Raw genomic sequence first — 19,367 nt, 5'->3', positions numbered from 1 at the left:
TATATCAGCATGGTCATCTGAAAGTCACGGTGTTTGTAGAGTTGACTTGATGTTGCTTAATACTCCTGAGAACATGTGACAAATTGATGTTCATTTCACCATAATAGCAGAAATGAGAGTCTTTGACACGGAAGAACAAGGGAAAGTGTGATATTAGTAGTCAGAGGGAATCATTTCCACGTTGAACCGGGTCTCACTTCTTGCTCCTTAATCTTTTTTGCAAGGTTGTTGATGAATACAAGGGTTTCATGATTTCCGCTCTGACAATCTCCCAGGCACAAGGGCTGTATTGCTTCTCTTGCAGATAGAGGGAGATTCTTTGGAAGTAGTTCCTCAGGATGGAGTCCACCTTCATGAGGGGAGGCTCTCCCAGCCCCGCCTCCTGCATGGGACAGGCTTCCAGGTCGGTCAGCTGCTCAGAAAGTCCGGAGCAGAATTCCTCTAGGAGGGTCTTGTTCCAAGCAGCAGATGAGGCCTCTGTGCAGAAGAGGTGGAAGATCTTCTGGTTCATCACATGGACGACAGAGAGGGCTTGAGCCTTCTGCAACTGCTTGCCATCAAGCACCTCCTTGGGGAAGGCAAAGTCACTTGTGTACTTGTCACAAGAGCTAGCAGACATTCTCCTCATTTGTCCCAGGAGCGTCAAGGCCCTCCAGGCAAACAGGCCATGGTTCTGCGGCAGGTCACATCCCAGAGAGCAGAGCGAGTTGCAACTGAGCACCACCAGGGCCACCAAGAAGGAAAAGGGCAGGGCCTTTGGGGAATCTGCAGATGCTGCTGGCCTGGCTGGGGTGGGCAAGTCTGGGAACCGTGGCCCTGGGTCCTCTGAACATCTTCCCTTGTGTGTGTGGCTTAAGTCGGGGACATAGGAGTTTTCAATTTCTGAAACATTGCCCTTACTTTCTACTTCTCTTTTTGCTTTCCTTTCTGCAATTTCTTCTTGGGTTCAGAGCATGGTTTTCTCAACCATTTGTTGTTTTTTCCAGTATTATCCCCTGCCTCCAGAGTCTTTTCCGGTGTTTTTTTTTTTTTATTATTGTTATGTTAATCCCCATACATTACATCATTAGTTTTAGATATAGTGTTCCATGATTCATTGTTTGTGCATAACACCCAGTGCTCCATGCAGAACGTGCCCTCCTCAATACCCATCACCAGGCTAACCCATCCTCCCACCCCCCTCCCCTCTAGAACCCTCAGTTTGTTTTTCAGAGTCCATCGTCTCTCATGGTTCTTCTCCCCCTCCGATTTCCCCCCCTTCATTGTTCCCCTTCTGCTACATTTTTCTTCTTCTTTTTTTCTTTCTTAACATATATTGCATTATTTGTTTCAGAGGTACAGATCTGAGATTCAACAGTCTTGCACAATTCACAGCGCTTACTAGAGCACATACCCTCCCCAGTGTCCATCACCCAGTCACCCCATCCCTCCCACCCCCCACCACTCCAGCAACCCTCAGTTTGTTTCCTGAGATTAAGAATTCCTCATATCAGTGAGGTCATATGATACATGTCTTTCTCTGTTTGACTTATTTCGCTCAGCATAATACCCTCAAGTTCCATCCACGTCATTGCAAATGGCAAGATCTCATTCCTTTTGATGGCTGCATAATATTCCATTGTATATATATACCACTTCTTCTTTATCCATTCATCTGTTGATGGACATCTTGGCTCTTTCCACAGTTTGGCTATTGTGGACATTGCTGCTATAAACATCGGGGTGCACGTACCCTTTCGGGTCCCTACTTTTGTATCTTTGGGGTAAATACCCAGGAGTGCAATTGCTGGATCATATGGTAGCTCTATTTTCAACTTTTTGAGGAACCTCCATACTGTTTTCCAGAGTGGCTGCACCAGCTTGCATTCCCACCAACAGTGTAGGAGGGTTCCCCTTTCTCCGCATCCACGCCAACATCTGTCATTTCCTGACTTGTTAATTTTAGCCATTCTGACTGGTGTGAGGTGGTATCTCATTGAGGTTTTGATTTGGATTTCCCTGATGCCGAGCGATATTAAACACTTTTTCATGTGTCTGTTGGCCGTTTGGATGTCTTCTTTGGAAAAATGTCTGTTCATGTCTTCTGCCCATTTCTTGATTGGATTCTTTGTTCTTTGGGTGTTGAGTTTGATGAGTTCTTTATAGATTTTGGATACTAGCCCTTTATCTGATATGTCATTTGCAAATATCTTCTCCCATTCTGTCGGTTGTCTTTTGGTTTTGTTGACTGTTTCCTTTGCTTTGCAAAAGCTTTTTATCTTGATGAAGTCCCAATAGTTCATTTTTGCCCTTGCTTCCCTTGCCTTTGGCGATGTTTCTAGGAAGAAGTTGCTGCGGCTGAAGTCGAAGAAGTTGCTGCCTGTGTTCTCCTTTAGGATTTTGATGGACTCCTGTCTCACATTGAGGTCTTTCAACCATTTGGAGTCTATTTTTGTGTGTGGTGTAAGGAAATGGTCCAGTTTCATTCTTCTGCATGTGGCTGTCCAATTTTCCCAACACCATTTGTTGAAGAGACTGTCTTTTTTCCATTGGACATTCTTTCCTGCTTTGTCAAAGATCAGTTGACCATATAGTTGAGGGTCCATTTCTGGGCTCTCTATTCTGTTCCATTGATCTATGTGTCTGTTTTTGTGCCAGTACCATACTGTCTTGATGATGACAGCTTTGTAGTAGAGCTGGAAGTCCGGAATTGTGATGCCGCCAGCTTTGCTTTTCTTTTTCAACATTCCTCTGGCTATGCGGGGTCTTTTCTGGTTCCATACAAATTTTAGGATTATTTGTTCCATTTCTTTGAAGAAAGTGGATGGTATTTTGATGGGTTTTGCATTGAATCTGTAGATTGCTCTAGGTAGGATTGACATCTTCACAATATTTGTTCTTCCAATCCCTGAGCATGGAACGTTTTTCCATTTCTTTGTGTCTTCCTCAATTTCTTTCATGAGTATTTTATAGTTTTCTGAGTACAGATCCTTTGCCTCTTTGGTTAGATTTATTCCTAGGTATCTTATGGTTTTGGGTGCAATTGTAAATGGGATCGACTCCTTAATTTCTCTTTCTTCTGACTTGTTGTTGGTGTATAGGAATGCCACTGATTTCTGTGCATTGATTTTATATCCTGCCACTTTACTGAATTCCTGTATGAGTTCTAGCAGTTTTGGGGTGGAGTCTTTGGGATTTTCCACATAAAGTATCATATCATCTGCAAGGAGTGAGAGTTTGACTTCTCCTTTGCCAATTTGGATGCCTTTGATTTCTTTTTGTTGTCTGATTGCTGTGGCTAGGACTTCCAATACTATGTTGAATAGCAGTGGTGATAGTGGACATCCCTGCCGCGTTCCTGATCTTAGGGGGAAAGCTCTCAGTTTTTCCCCATTGAGAATGATATTCGCTGTAGGTTTTTCATAGATGGCTTTTATGATATTGAGGTATGTACCCTCTATCCCTATACTCTGAAGAGTTTTGATCAAGAAAGGATGCTGTACTTTGTCAAATGCTTTTTCTGCATCTATTGAGAGGATCATATGATTCTTGTTCTTTCTTTTGTTAATGTATTGTATCACGTTGATTGATTTGCGGATGTTGAACCAACCTTGCAGCCCAGGGATAAATCCGACTTGGTCGTGGTGAATAATCCTTTTAATGTACTGTTGGATCCTATTGGCTAGTATTTTGGTGAGAATTTTTGCATCCATGTTCATTGGGGATATTGGTCTGTAATTCTCCTTTTTGATGGGGTGTTTTTCTGGTTTTGGGATCAAGGTAATGCTGGCCTCATAAAATGAGTTTGGAAGTTTTCCTTCCATTTCTATTTTTTGGAACACTTTCAGAAGGATAGGTATTAATTCTTCTTGAAATGTTTGGTAGAATTCCCCTGGGAAGCCATCTGGCCCTGGGCTTTTGTGTTTTGGGAGATTTTTGATGACTGCTTCTATTTCCTTAGTGGTTATAGGTCTGTTCAGGTTTTCTATTTCTTCCTGGTTCAGTTTTGGTAGTTGATACATCTCTAGGAATGCATCCATTACTTCCAGGTTATCTAATTTGCTGGCATAGAGTTGCTCATAATATGTTCTTATAATTGTTTGTATTTCTTTGGTGTTGGTTGTGATTTCTCCTCTTTCATTCATGATTTTGTTGATTTGGGTCATTTCTCTTTTCTTTTTGATAAGTCTGGCCAGGGGCTTATCAATCTTGTTAATTCTTTCAAAGAACCAGCTCCTAGTTTCGTTGATCTGTTCTACTGTTCTTTTGGTTTCTATTTCATTGATTTCTGCTCTGATCTTTATTATTTCTCTTCTCCTGCTGGGTTTAGGCTTTATTTGCTGTTCTTTCTCCAGCTCCTTCAGGTGTAGGGTTAGGTTGTGTACTTGAGACCTTTCTTGTTTCTTGAGAAAGGCTTGTATTGCTATATACTTTCCTCTTAGGACTGCCTTTGCTGTATCCCAAAGATTTTGAATAGTTGTGTTTTCATTTTCATTGGTTTCCATGAAGTTTTTTAATTCTTCTTTAATTTCCTGGTTGACCCATTCATTCTTCAGTAGGATGCTCTTTAGCCTCCATGTATTTGAGTTCTTTCCGACTTTCCTCTTGTGATTGAGTTCTAGTTTCAAAGCATTGTGGTCTGAAAATATGCAGGGGATGATCCCAATCTTCTGGTACCGGTTGAGACCTGATTTATGACCTAGGATGTGATCTATTCTGGAGAATGTTCCATGGGCACTAGAGAAGAATGTGTATTCCGTTGCTTTGGGATGGAATGTTCTGAATATGTCTGTGAAGTCCATTTGGTCCAGTGTGTCATTTAAAGTCTTTATTTCCTTGTTGATCTTTTGCTTAGACGATCTGTCCATTTCAGTGAGGGGGGTGTTAAAGTCCCCCACTATTATTGTATTGTTGTCAATGTGTTTCTTTGCTTTTGTTATTAATTGCCTTATATAATTGGCTGCTCCCGTGTTAGGGGCATAGATATCTACAATTGTTAGATCTTCTTGTTGGATAGACCCTTTAAGTATGATATAGTGTCCTTCCTCATCTCTTATTACAGTCTTTGGTTTAAAATCTAATTTGTCTGATATAAGGATTGCCACCCCAGCTTTCTTTTGGTGTCCATTAGCATGGTAAATGGTTTTCCATCCCCTCACTTTACATCTGGGGGTGTCTTTGGTTCTAAAATGAGTCTCTTGCAGACAGCATATCGATGGGTCTTGTTTTTTAATCCAATCTGATAGCCTGTGTCTTTTGATTGGGGCATTTAGCCCATTTACATTCAGGGTAACTATTGAAAGATAGGAATTTAGTGCCATTGTATTGCCTGTAAAGTGACTGTTACTGTATATTGTTTGTGTTCCTTTCTGGTCTATGTTGCTTTTAGGCTCTCTCTTTGCTTAGAGGACCCCTTTCAATATTTCTTGTAGGGCTGGTTTCGTGTTTGCAAATTCCTTTAGTTTTTGTTTGTCCTGGAAGGTTTTTATCTCTCCTTCAATTTTCAATGACAGCCTAGCTGGATATAGTATTCTTGGCTGCATATTTTTCTCATTTAGTGCTCTGAATATGTCCTGCCAGTCCTTTCTGGCCTGCCAGGTCTCTGTGGATAAGTCTGTTGCCAATCTAATGTTTCTACCATTGTAGGTTACATATCTCTTCTCCCGAGCTGCTTTCAGGATTTTCTCTTTGTCTCTGAGACTCGTAAGTTTTACTATTAGATGTCGGGGTGTTGACCTATTTTTATTGATTTTGAGAGGGGTTCTCTGTGCTTCCTGGATTTTGATGCCTGTTTCCTTCCCCAAATTAGGGAAGTTCTCTGCTATAATTTGCTCCATTATACCTTCTGCCCCTCTCTCTCTTTCTTCTTCTTCTGGGATCCCAATTATTCTAATGTTGTTTCGTCTTATGGTATCGTTTATCTCTCGAATTCTGCCCTCGTGATCCAGTAGTTGTTTATCTCTCTTTTTCTCAGCTTCTTTATTTTCCATCATTTGGTCTTCTATCTCACTGATTCTTTCTTCTGCCTCATTTATCCTAGCAGTTAGCGCCCCCATATTTGATTGCACCTCATTAAGAGCCTTTTTGATTTCTACTTGGTTCGATTTTAGTTCTTTTACTTCTCCAGAAAGGGTGTCTCTAATAACTTCCATGCTTTTTTCAAGCCCAGCTAGTATCTTTAAAGTGATGATTCTGAACTCTAGATCTGACGTTGTACTAATGTCCGTATTGAGTAGGTCCCTGGCAGTCGGTACTACCTCTTGTTCTTTTTGTTGAGGTGATTTTTTCCGTCTTGTCATTTTGTGCAGAGGAGAATACATTAATGAGAGAACAAAATGCTAGCAGGGTAACAACGTCCCCAGAAAATATACTCTAAACAAATCAGAAAAGACCTGAAGCAGTGGGAAAAGAAAGGGAAAGAGAGAAAAAAGAAAAAGAAAGAAAAAAAGAAAAAAGATAAAGATAAAGATAAAGATAAAAACAAACAAAAGCAGAACAAAACAAAACAAAACAAAAACAGAATGTGAAAAATATGATCAGGCTGGTTTATAGATCAGTGCCACACACTAGATTTTGGGTGTATTTTGGTCTGTTAAAAGAAAGTCCCTCCCAAAATTTTAAAGAAAGAAAAACTTATATATGTACAGAAATAAGGGTTGATATGATGAAGGGATGGAATATGACTGTAAAGATGGAAATTATAAAAAATTTTAAAAAAGGATTTGATAAGTTGTTTGAAAAAAGAAAGAAGAGGATTTAAAAAAAAAAAGAAAGAAAAAAGGGAGAGAGTGTGATCAGGCAGGGGAGTAGAAAAAAACCATACACTAGAGATTTAGAGTATATTTTGATCTGTTAGAAGAGACTATCTCAAAATTTTAAAGAGAGAACAACTTATATATATATGCCAAAAATACAGGTAACTACTATAAAGGGATAGATATGACTTTAAAAATGAAAAATAAAAAATTTTTTTTTTAAAAAAGGGATTGATAAGATGTTGGTTGAAAAAGGGAAAAAGAAAAATTCAAAAAAAAAGAAAAAAAGAAAAAAGAAAAAAAGACAGTTAAAAAAAATAATTAACTTTGAAAGACTAAAGAATCATGGTAAAAAAAGCCATGGATTCTATGTGCAGTATTCCCCTAGCGCTGGAGTTCTGCCGTTCTCACTGATCGGTAAACCTGGTCTTGGCTGGCTGTTCTCGCTGATCTTCTGGGGGAGGGGCCTGTTGCCGTGGTTCCCAAATGTCTTTCCCGGAGGCAGAATTGCCCTGCCCTTGCCGGTCCGGGCTAAGTAATCTGCTCGGGTTTGCTCTCGGGAGCTTTTGTTCCCTGCAAGCTTTCCGTTCGGCTTTGGAGACGGAGAGTGAAAATGGCGGCCTCCCAGTCTCCGCCCCGGAGGAGCCGAGAACTCGGGGCCCCGCTCCTCAGCGAGCCCCCAGAGAAAAGCAGTCAGTCACTCCCGTCTCCCCGGTCTCCGGCCACACTCCGCGCTCACCCGGCCTGTGACCGTGCCTTTCTATCCGGCACCCGACCCCGGGTGGAGTCTCCAAACCCAGCAGATCCCCGCGGTGTGCTCCCGCACCTCTCCTCCCGGGGGAAGAAGGTGAGTCTCCCCGGATCTGCCGCTTGTTGGGTCCCTGCTGGAGGAGCAGTGGCCTGACTGTGCCGCGGATCACGGTTTATGGCAACCCCGAGCTGAGAGCCCGCGCCTGGGCTCTGTCTCTGCAGCCGGCTTCCCCGCTCCAATACCTGGGAGCTCTGCCGCACTCAGGCACCCCCGGTCTTTCTGTGACCCCGAGGGTCCTGAGACCACACTGTCCCACGCGGGTTCCATGCCCCACTTCGCCACCAGAGTGACGTCCCTCAGCGGAGCAGACTTCTAAAAGTTCCGATTTTGTGCTCCGTGGCTCTATCACTTGCCAGAAGCGGCCTACGGAGGCCCCTCCCCCGCCGTCTATCCTCCCGAATATCGCCTCGGATTCACTTCTCCGCACGTCCTACCTTCCAGAAAGTGGTCGCTTTTCTGTTCAGAGAGTTGTTGCTATTCTTTTCTTCGATCTCCTGTTGAGTTTGTAGGTGTTCAGAATGGTTTGATCCCTATCCAGCTGAATTCCTGAGAGGAGACGAAATCCAGGTCTCCTACTCCTCCGCCATCTTGCTCCGCCCCCCCCAATGTTTTTTAATTGAACCTTCCAAGAAAACTTAATAGCATGGATACACAGTATATATAGTTACATATTGTATTTATATCCGTGCTTTATAGGTAAAAAAGAAACTGTAAAGTTTCTCCACTTCAGGGTTAAGAATGCTTAAAAATTTTAAGCTAAAAGTTAAATTTTAAAGCTATTGATGCATAAGTATAACAGTAAATGTGCTCAGTGACTTGTAATTTACTTACATAGATAAATTGTAATATATAACGTACATATGCAAATTAACAATTTCTAAAAAGACATAACGATTTTGCTGTACTTAAAAGGTAAAACCATTCCAAATGGCTAAAAGCAAGTGAAAACTTAAATTATTATTAACATCTGTTTTTTGTGTACTGAACTTTAATGTTGCCTCATATGACAAAATCATTTTTACCTTCACCTGCTGCTACATACTCTTGAAGACATTGTCAAAATTTGTTTTCTGTTTAGCACTAGGTAAGTACTGATGTGCTGAATGAGTGTTGTACAACTAAATCATAAAACATCATCTCTTTGTATTTTATTGCAAAGCCTGCATCACATCAAGGCTCAGACAACCAATATCCACAAGACATCGGATGGCAGCTCACAAGCAAGCACAGATCCCCTCTCCAGGTCAGACTTTGAGATGTAGGAAATGATGGAGAGAAAATCCTCCAATCCTAAATTATTCCTCTTATTCCTAGGTTTGTCGTCCTCATCTTGCAGACCGTTTGGGTATCTTCCAAGAATTCTATGTCATTGTTTCTTGTGTCATACCGAAGAAAACCCAATGAGAGACAATAAATACTAAGGTTTTGTTAGACCGCTTCAAGACTGTGCCAGTGTCCCCAACAGGAAGCCTGGTTCTTGTCTGGATGTGGAGGTGTGAAGGTTCTAATTCCTGATAAATGGATTTTCCCAGCCACACCTCCCTGACAAGGTAGTTATCACCTCTACTAACATTTTTCCTCTGGAGTGACTGTCTTCCACCCAAGCTCTCCTGGACTCACTCCCTGAGGGCAGGCTCAGCATGTCCTGAGGGCTTTAGATGCCCCTACTGTGCAGGGGCTGGTTTCCTTGTCAGCAAAGCAATGACTGGCCCTAGATCCTTGCCCTTGCCCCTGGAGTGTTGTGCTGGGGACCCTAGCACTCGGTGCTGACCTCCTCCTCTCCTGACCAGCTATCAAAAGTGTCAACAGCCCTCAGATACTGAGGGTGAACGTTTGTTTTCTCCAAGTAGAGGAAAGAGCCTACTGTAATCATTTTACCTTGAGTAAGGGAATACATTAATTTTGCCACCACAGTCCTTACTTTTCAATTTTGAAATTTTTTTTAAGTAGGCTCCACACACAGGGTAGAGCCCAACATGGGGCCTGAACTCACAGTGTGAGATCAAGACCTGAGGGGAGAGTAAGAATCAGATCCTCAATGGACTGAGCCACTCAGGCTCCCCTAGTGTGCTAATTTTACCTAAACTACAGCACACTTCTTTGCCTCAAAATTTCTGGACTGGGCACGGGGGATTCACTGATTGTGTCTCTCAGGAGAAACATCCAGCACAGAAAGTAATGACTTTCAGTAGTTCATTCAGTCTGCGTGTTTCTATTGGCCATCTTAGTCTGGTCATCTGCCTGGTGCTCAGAATGCAGGGGGGGGAGGTCCAGGCTATGATGTCAGGGAGAAACAGCCTTCTTGCCTTTCCTTATTCATGATATTGCATTTTCAGTTTAAATAACAACAACAAAAAGAATTGGAATATCTTCATTTCCCACAGTACGTTACTGGACACACTCCGACTTGCTGCTCCCACATCTTGTTCTACATCATCGTGAGGATCGTACAAAGGGAAGTAAAAGAAAGGTCAAGGGGCTGCACCGGGTTTCTCTACCATTTTGAAGACATCAGTTTTCTGTTTCTCATTTCAACTTTCCTAGAAAGCAAAACATGACAGTGGTGTATGGGGCAGGTGGGGGGGGAAGACAAATGTTATATCTGAGTGTCAGAATGTGAAAGACTGGTCTCTGCTGAGAAAAATGACAGAGTGTACGTCAGCAAAATTCAATGCAGCAACACTGGGCACCAGCAGCTCTGGCAGAGGGGGGAATGAAGGCTGTACTGAATTACCCCAAGTCAGGACAGTGGCTGACTCGGCCAGAGGCTCACACAAGACCAACTCGGGGGTCCCAAGCAGCCCTCAGCGTTGCAAGACCAGCCACCTGATTTTTCTTTCATTCAATCCACATATGCTCAGCTCTGAAGAAAGATGAGAGGAGTCACACCAACCAGCTCACAAGACAATGTTACCAGAACCCCAGCTGCTCACCCTCTGAGGAAGGAGAGGGGATACTCGCCCTGCCTGAGTGCTCTACCTAGTTGATAAATCCACTCAGGCCAGGAAAAGATTGCCTTGAGAAATCCAATATTAATACAGAGGGAACTGGATGATCCTAAAAGATTCTGCTCTTCATCTGGATAAGAATAATGATGATGATGTTTCATGATGATAACACACAAAGCTGAATTCAGGCTAACTCCTCGGAGATCCTTGAAATCATTAACTGAATCCTCTCAATATCCCCATTTCGATTCCACTTATTTATACAACTGTTTGGAGAGAAATAGAAACGTGGAGGTATGAATTATTCTGAAGCTACCAAAGATCCAAGGTCGAACATGAGCAGTTGTGAGATACTGGCTTGTCCGGAAACACCGGTTGAAAGGGGTGAAGGATAGAAATGGAGAGAGGATTTAAGAACCAGGAGAGGCCATGGCATGAAATCAGTCAGGAGGGGAGGGTGAGGGATCAAGGAGTCCAGATTCCACTTCAAATGTAAAGTGCTGTGGTTGTGGATGGCAACAGGGGGTGTGGTGTGAGTCAACTGAACTGATGGACTTGAAGTTCTCAGAAAAGTTGACAGACTCCCTTTTAAATACTCATAAGGCAGGAGACTTTTCTGCCAATGAAAGAGAACTTGCAGCTGGTACTGGAGTAACCCTCCTCCTGGCAATACCCTGCAGGCTGCTGTCCCCGTGCTGGGGACACTGCTGTGGGCCACGTCTGCGTAGGAGAATGCTGTGCTCGCAGAGTCCACTTGAATCATCTCAGTCTCGGGAAGGATATGGAGAGACAGTTGACTCGATGCTGCCCATTCCTACTGTTCCACCTCCTGAGGACAAGTCACTGATCCAGTGGACATTTCCACACTTCTCTTCTCCGCACAGGTTCCAAAGTTGCTACTGACCTTCCACACTTTCATGTTTCCATGCTGTGGTTTTTTGAGCAAAGGAGCATCCTGCGCCTAGTTTAATCAGAGCAAAGGAGACCTCAGGCACAGGCACGGCTGAGCTCCTGGATTTCTTGGGTATAGACGTGTGGGCAGGGTTCCCAGTATTTAGTGTATTTCTGTGCAGGACTGGATGTCGGGGGGACCTTCAGCTCCGCAGCACACGAGTCAGCTGGCAGGCAGGGTGGAGGGAGGCCGCGTATGTTCCTTTGTCCTGAAGCTGCCAAGCCTTGGCTGCTTGTGACCGGTAAACTGCACGGTGATCTCTCGCAGCCCATCAGTGGGCACCTGGCCCCGAGGCCTGTCTCCCCCACATCCCCTGACAGGTTGACCAGAGCCCCTGCGGATGGAAAGTTGATGGTGGTGCTCACTCCCCTCACCCTTGCCCCTGTCCCTGCCAATTGGTTCTCCAACACTTTCCAATATTTAATAATCCATAATACTGGGATCAAAACTGAAGGTGGCTGTAGGGATTTTCAGGACAAGACTTACTCTTTATCATAGACAGAGTAAGGAAACAGATTAATGACAGCATTAGAATCTCTGGTTGTCAACAAGTAGCCTTTTTGTAGCTTGAAGGGACATCCTCAGGAAGAGGTCCCATTTCTGCAGCTATCCCAAGACTGGCCTCCATCTTGGTCGCCGCCCTGGTCACACGTGGCCACCAAGGGGTGGTCTTCCTGTAGAGGAGCTTCATTAGTCCACCCTTCAACCTGATCCTGCTTTCTGTTTCCTTTTAGCCACAGCTACTATTATATCACATTGGATGGAAATCAGAACAAACCTCTCTTGCAGGTTTTTCTGCAAAACCTAGAGATTTCATTTCAGTTTTGCTTTCTACTTGCGATGTGCTGTTCTGTAAGGAAACCTTTAATCTGAGACCACAACCGAACAGAAAGCTGTTGTGTGAGGAAACGACAGACGTTGGCGAGGATGCGGAGAAAGGGGAACCCTCTTACACTGTTGGTGGGAATGCAAGCTGGTACAGCCACTCTGGAAAACAGTATGTAGGTTCCTCAAAAAGTTGAAAATAGAGCTACCTTACGACCCAGCAATTGCACTACTGGGTATTTACCCCAAAGATGCAAATGTAGGGATCCGAAGGGGTAGGTGCACCCTAATGTTTATAGCAGCAATGTCCACAATAGCCAAACTATGGAAAGAGCCAAGATGTCCATCAACAGATGAATGGATAAAGAAGATGTGGTATATATATATAATGGACAATTATGCAGACATCAAAAAAAAAAAAAAAAACCAACACCTAAATCTTGCCATTTGCAACGACGTGGAAGGAACTAGATGGTATTATGATAAGCGAAATAAGTCAATCAGAGAAAGACATGTATCATATGACCTCACTGATATGAGGAATTCTTAATCTCAGGACACAAATTGAGGGTTGCTGGAGTTGGAGAGTGGGAGGGATGGGGTGGCTGGGTGATAGATATTGGGGAGGGTATGTGCTATGGTGAGCGCTGTGAATTGTGTAAGACTGTTGAATCACAGACCTGTACCTCTGAAACAAAAAATACATTATATGTTAAAAAAAAAAAAAGAAGATAGTAGGAAGGGAAAAATGAAGGGTGGGAAATCGGATGCGGAGATGAACCGTGAGAGACTATGGACTCTAAGAAACAAACTGAGGGTTCTAAAGGGGAGGGGAGTGGGGGGATGGGTTAGCCTGGTGATGGGTATTAAAGAGGGCATGTATTGAATGGAGCACTGGGTGTTATCCGCAAACAATGAATCATGGAATACTACATCAAAAACAAGTGATGGCATGTATGCTGATTAAAATATATAATAAAACAAAATTTAAAAAAAAGAAAGCTGTTGCGTGAACCAGCTGAGAGGTAACGAGAGTGAATGCCAAGGATACTGTCAGGACTTCTGCCTTAGAGAGGAAGGAAACAGGAGGGCAATGTGTCCTAGAGTATGGAAGAGCAGGACAGGGGCAGGTGCTAGAAGGTTAAAGAAATAGCATGTTCTTCTACACTTCCACCTAGATATTTATTCTCAACTCTCAGATATTCATACAAACCACCCTTTCATCACTGAATAAAAATAAAAACCCTTCTTTGCCATGGGGAATGAATTGGTCAGCCTTCTCTAGAATTCGCGATAGAATTCCGGTTTTGGAGGCTGCCCCCTTTGGAAGTCAGTTACTGAAGCATAGGACACACTGTTCCCAAGAATTCTGTAGAAAGACACAAACAGTATTCTCATATGTAGCTGTCAGAATTAAAACAAGAGGATATGTACCATATTTAAGTCGTTCCTTTATGAAAATACAATGCTGGGTGCCTTTAAGTGCATGAGTTCTGTTAATCTTCACAATATTCTGTTACAATTGTGAATCATATCAAACACTGGAGAAAAAGAAATGGGGTATACTGCTGCTGTAGTAAACAGGGTCACAATGAGGAGTTAAGGAACCTAATTAATAAAGCCAGTCATTCCAGGAAACATTCTTTTATCAGTAGTAATAGACAATTTGATGAAGGATTGAATGAGTTATCTATTCTTGAGTAGTGAATTTTTGAAGCTGAGCAGCTCGCTGATATACAAGGTAGTAAGAACCAAGACAGGATAAACCATTGTCAGTAATTAAGTCATGATTCAAAATAATACAGTATTAAACCCATTAATAAGATTTGCCAGAACATCAAATCCATGAAATCACTCTGGAAAAACATACAGCATAAAAGGGCAAACTATGCACAGAAAAACGAACCCCATTATTCCCAGATGCCATGCTATATTCTTCTCCACTTCAGACACACTGACTTCTCTTATTTATGCTCCCATCGGCTCCAGTGTGGTCTCTGCTTATGATTCCACCCAACCGACTCTCATGAGGTCAGCAAAGGCATCTAGTTTTCTGACATGCCAGGCAGTTTCAATGCACATCTTCCAGGAATCCACTGATGGTCTTCAAAGCACATTTATGTCCTGAAATATACTCATCGGCATCCTCTCTTATTGTCCATGTACTGTATGGCCATGAGTCCACTGTCTCCTTGTGGCTCTTCTCTCCTCTCCCTTCAATGGTTGGAGAGCCTCAGAATCAACTTTATGTCTGTTTCTCACACTACACGGTCTCCCCGCATGAACACCTCTGTTTTTGGCATTCCCTACTAGATATGGAGCTCAGCCATGGCATTTCTTGTCAAACGCAAGATCACCTCTCCCCTGACACTGGACATTTGTGCCTCCATGTCTACCAGTCACCTGTCAAGGGGTCCCCAGCTTTTATGTGTACTTCCTGACTTTCTCCATTCCAGCATCACGTTAGAGAATTCACTTCCTTCCCTTCTTCATTATAACACTAAGTCTGAGGATTGTTTTTAGATTTCTATCCCTACAACAACCAAAGATGTAGACATCAGGACCTGTATTTGACATGTCCTATAGCCTAAGGGCAACGTACAACTTGTCTTGGAGGAAGTCAGTTGTTGCTTCAGATGTTCGTAATCTGATGGGTAAATGCATTCTGCTGACCATTTTCTTTTTTTTAAGATTTTTTTATTTACTTGACAGAGAGAGAGAGCATGAGAGGGGGGAAGGGTTAAAGGGAGTAGCAGACTCCTCGCCGAGCAGGGATCCTGACTCAGGACTCAATCCTGGGACTGCAGGGTCATGACCTGAGCCGAACGCAGTCGCTCAGCCAACTAAGCCGCCTACGTGGCCCACTGCCCTACATTTTTCAACCAAGCTGCAATTAGACGTGGTGTTACTCTTTGAACACTTCCCGTAGTGAAAGTTCACTAAAAAAAAAAAAGATAAACCTATTAAATATCAAGAGTACATTTTATTATATTAATGACATGTACAGCTGCATATAATATATGAAAAATATAAATCTTATAGACATTTCCATAAATAAATATTTAAATAGATAAATAGACATGAGCATGGTCAACTGTAAGCGACGACTGCTTGTAGAGTTGACATGTCGCTTAATACTTCTGAAAACCGTTAAGAAATGGATTCTGTTGATGTCACCATAACAGCAGCAATGAGAGTCTTTGACACGGAAGAACAAGGGAAAGTGTGATATAATTAGTCAGAGGGAATCATTTCCATGGTGAACCGGGTCTCACTTCTTGCTCCTTAATCTTTCTTGCAACATCGTTGATGAAAACAAGGAGCTCGTGATTTCTGCTCTGACAATCTCCCAGGCACAAGGGCTGTATTGCTTCTCTTGCAGATAGTGGGAGATTCTTTGGAAGTAGTTCCTCAGGATGGAGTCCACCTTCATGAGGGGAGTCTCTGCCACCCCAGCCTCCTGCGTGGGACAGGCTTCCAGGTCAGTCAGCTGCTCAGAAAGTCCGGAGCAGAATTCCTCTAGGAGGGTCTTGTTCCAAGCAGCAGATGAGGCCTCTATGCAGAAGAGGTGGAAGATCTTCTGGTTCATCACATGGACGACAGAGAGGGCTTGAGCCTTCTGCAACTGCTTGCCCTCCAGCACCTCCTGGGGGAAGGCAAAGTCACTTGTGTACTTGTCACAAGAGCTAGCAGACATTCTCCTCATTTGTCCCAGGAGCGTCAAGGCCCTCCAGGCGAACAGACCATGGTTCTGAGGCAGGTCACATCCCAGAGAGCAGAGCGAGTTGCAGCTGAGCACCACCAGGGCCACCAAGAAGGAAAAGGGCAGGGCCATTGGGGATCCTGCAGATGCTGCTGGCCTGGCTGCGGTGGGCAAGTCTGGGACCGTGGCTCTAGGTTCTCTGAACATCTTCCCTTGTGTGTGTGGCTTAAGTAGGGGACATGGGAGTTTTCAATTTCTGAACGTTTCCCTTACTTTCTACTTCTCTTTTTGCTTTCCATTATGCACTTTCTACTTGGGTTTGGAGCATGGGTTTCTCAACCGTTTCTTTTTCTTATTGCCCCCTCCGTTTACAGTGTTTTGAATGTTTATGTAATTGAAACTTCCAAGAAAACTCACTAACACAGATCTGCAGTCTATATAGTTATGGATGTATAGCGCTGCTTTATAGATAAAAAAGAAAGTGACAATTTTACTCTGTTTATTTAATTCAGGGTGGAGAATGACTAAAAATTTCAAACAGAAAGCTCAATTTTATACCTTTGATTCTTCACTGGATAACTAAATTTCATTAGCGACTTCTAATTTTTTACTTATTTCAATGGAAATATAAAAGTATGCAAATTAAGAATTTCTACAAAGACGTAAAAATGATTTCAATATAGTTAAATATTTAGAATCATTCCAATTTGCTAACAGCCAATAAAAATTAAATTATTTATAGGACATTTGTTTTTAGTGTACTGGATTTAGGTGGCCTCAATGAGAAAATAATTTTTAACTTCACTTGCTGCTTGATACTCATCAAGTTACTATCAAAATATTTTTCTATTTAGCACTAGATAGAATTACTGATGTATTGAATAAGTTTTTCAGAATTAAATCATAAAGTATAATCTATTTGTATTTATTTCCAGAGCCTGATTCACAGCAAGGCTCAAACATCAGCAATGTCCACCAGGTAGCCAATGGCAGCTCACAAGTAAGCGAAGATCACCTCTCCGGGTAAGACATTGAGATCCAGGAAATGATGGAGAGAAAGTCCTCCAATCCCAGATCATTCCTGTTATTTCTAGGTGGGGCACTATCTTGCAGACATTTCGTGTATCTTCCACAAATTCCATGTCCATGCTTCTTGTGTGATACCCAAGAAAACCCAATGACGGACAATAAATACTGAGGATGAGGTTTTGTGAGACTGCTCCAAGGCTGAGCTTTGGCATACCACACACCTTGGAATACTGAAGACTTGTTCCCAACCCTAAGAACTACTTGGTACATTGTTGGAAGCAACTGTAACACCTGTTCCGTCTGGTGCGGGGATGCTGGTGATGGGAGAGACTGTGCAGCTACAGAAACAGGGAGGATAGGAAAAAACTCAGGACCCTCTACTCACTTTGGCTGTAAACATATGCTCTTTTTTACAAAAAAAAAAGTATATTTTTGTAAAAGTTCATAAAAAGCCATGGAAATTGGCATATTCCACTCGCAGAGTCAGTTCATTCCAGGAAAGAGCCTTTTTTTGGCCCGGAGGAAACTCTCCCACCAGGGACAGACTTCTACATACAAGACAAGCCCAGTCTCCAGACTTGGTCACTGTCTAGCTTACCTTGCCCACTCGCTGGCAACCACCCCCCGCCCCCGGAAAGATTGTGACGGGCCACGGAACAGCAACCTTCCACTCCTGTTTCCCTTTTGCTACAGCCACTGTTACATCACTGCAGCAGGGACATTCCCTCGGGTCCAGAAATAGTCACCAGGAGAAAGGAAGAGAGTTCCAAAACACCTAGAAACTTAAAACAACTTTTGCCCTTCATAGGCGGCCTTGTAATAGGAAGTAAAATGGCCAGACAGAAACCACAAAGGGAAAGGAAGCAGCTGTATGAATGGGCAGGAGAGGCTCCTGAGGAGGGAGGGAGGAGGGCAGAGCTCACTGGGGGTTTCTACCCTGGGGGAGAGGGAAACACTGTGCTTTGGGAGTGAAAGGATGGGGTCTGGGGAAGCAGGGAGGACAGGAAAATGTGCTCTAACAGAATGTCTAGAGTATGTGTATGTCCGTACAGTGTATATGGATACATACGATATTATTGTGTCTATAATTACATTCCATTCATGGACCACCTGTTCCCGGTTTGGTATTTTAGAGAATCAACAGTTTGCAGTCAGTTACAGTGAGAAGGCTAGGAGAAGATCACTTTTCTCTTAGAGATGTCTATGAAAAAAATAATAGTCATCATTTCTTCAACTCTCAGTGGAAGACACTAGATACATTTAAATGTGCTATTCCATTATTACAACAGCTCTAGGAATATTTCCACCCCACTTCACATTTGGGAAAACTGAGCTTCAGAGTTCTCAAGTGAGTTTCTCAAGGTCAAACAACTAGATCGCAAGCAGAAGCTAGAAGAAGTGCCTAGTACTAGAGGCCATGTGATAAATTACTACCAAAGGTTCATCTTGGGAAATTCTGAAACCTCTCTTCTTCCACACTTTCTGGAGATCATTCTTCCCTGGTTGTGTCCCACCTGCACTGGCTGCCCCATCTCTGTGCCCTTGGCAGGCTCCCCTTCTCTTTCTCAGCCTTAAAAGTGAAAGGTGCTCCAAAGCCTTAGGGCATTTTCTCATTCCACACTCATTCAGACAGAAGGACTTTCAATACCATGCCTCGATTTCCAAATATGCAACAAACAATTGGGATTGAATGTCTCCAGGACGTGAAATGTTGGAGATTCCAGATTCACATAAGCATCTACCAGTGGGAAGTCAGCTTTCCCCTCTTGTCGACATCCCTCCTTCAAGATCCTGGTGACACAATCCCTTGTCCTCTACTTCTCTGAAGAGGTAGATTCAGACTATTTTAGGAGGATTCCTTTCCCCCTCCCTCTGCTGGAAAAGCCAGCAGATTTTCCTCTGATCTTCACAGGGAGAGCCTAGTGGGGATTCTGAAGGTAAAATTCACAAACCTGTGGGCTCCAGTAACTAGGGAGCCCTGGAGTTGGTAACTCTGCAGTGTAAGCACACAGAGCCTCAAGCAATGCTTCCATTACAGCTCGTGTTCCTCCCAATCCCTGGTCCTGGTAAGGTGTGATTGTCTGCATGCTCTTTTTCTCTGGTTGCCAGTACTGAGGCTGGCCCTGGAACCTCAGTTGTGAATGGATCTAAGAAGAGTTGTTGTTTTCAATTGTCTTGCATTTTGTGGTTGTTTCTGTTGTTGGTGCTCCTGCTGTGAGGTCAGGAAAAAGTTCCAAGTGGTTCAGTGTTGGACAGGAAACCAAGGATCCTGCAATACACGAACCCGTGAACAACTTCAGTATAGCCCTCACCTACGGAGGGATGCCCTTAGAGATACTCAGGTTCACAGACACATTTTAACCAC

At 43.2% G+C, this 19,367-nt stretch overlaps 2 protein-coding genes across 2 annotated transcripts; both read right to left on the bottom strand.

Annotated features, from left to right (window-relative positions):
- Positions 1 to 193: 193 nt before the first annotated feature.
- On the bottom strand, positions 194 to 11,412 carry LOC144380145 (interferon alpha-1/2-like). Its single transcript, XM_078062203.1, has 2 exons — positions 11,312 to 11,412; positions 194 to 851 (listed from the first exon to the last, which is right to left on the bottom strand). The coding sequence occupies exons 1-2, from the start codon at positions 11,410 to 11,412 to the stop codon at positions 194 to 196; spliced, it is 759 nt and encodes a 252-aa protein (XP_077918329.1).
- A 4,129-nt stretch (positions 11,413 to 15,541) lies between these two features.
- Positions 15,542 to 16,105, bottom strand: LOC144380122 (interferon alpha-1/2-like). Its single transcript, XM_078062176.1, has one exon. It carries the CDS (start codon positions 16,103 to 16,105, stop codon positions 15,542 to 15,544), a length of 564 nt encoding a protein of 187 aa, XP_077918302.1.
- Positions 16,106 to 19,367: the final 3,262 nt, after the last annotated feature.

Source organism: Halichoerus grypus, chromosome 14, assembly GCF_964656455.1.
Source record: "Halichoerus grypus chromosome 14, mHalGry1.hap1.1, whole genome shotgun sequence".
Classification (NCBI taxonomy): Eukaryota; Metazoa; Chordata; class Mammalia; order Carnivora; family Phocidae; genus Halichoerus; species Halichoerus grypus.
The sequence above is the reverse complement of the archived record's forward strand: the minus strand, read 5'-3'. Positions and strand labels throughout refer to the sequence as shown.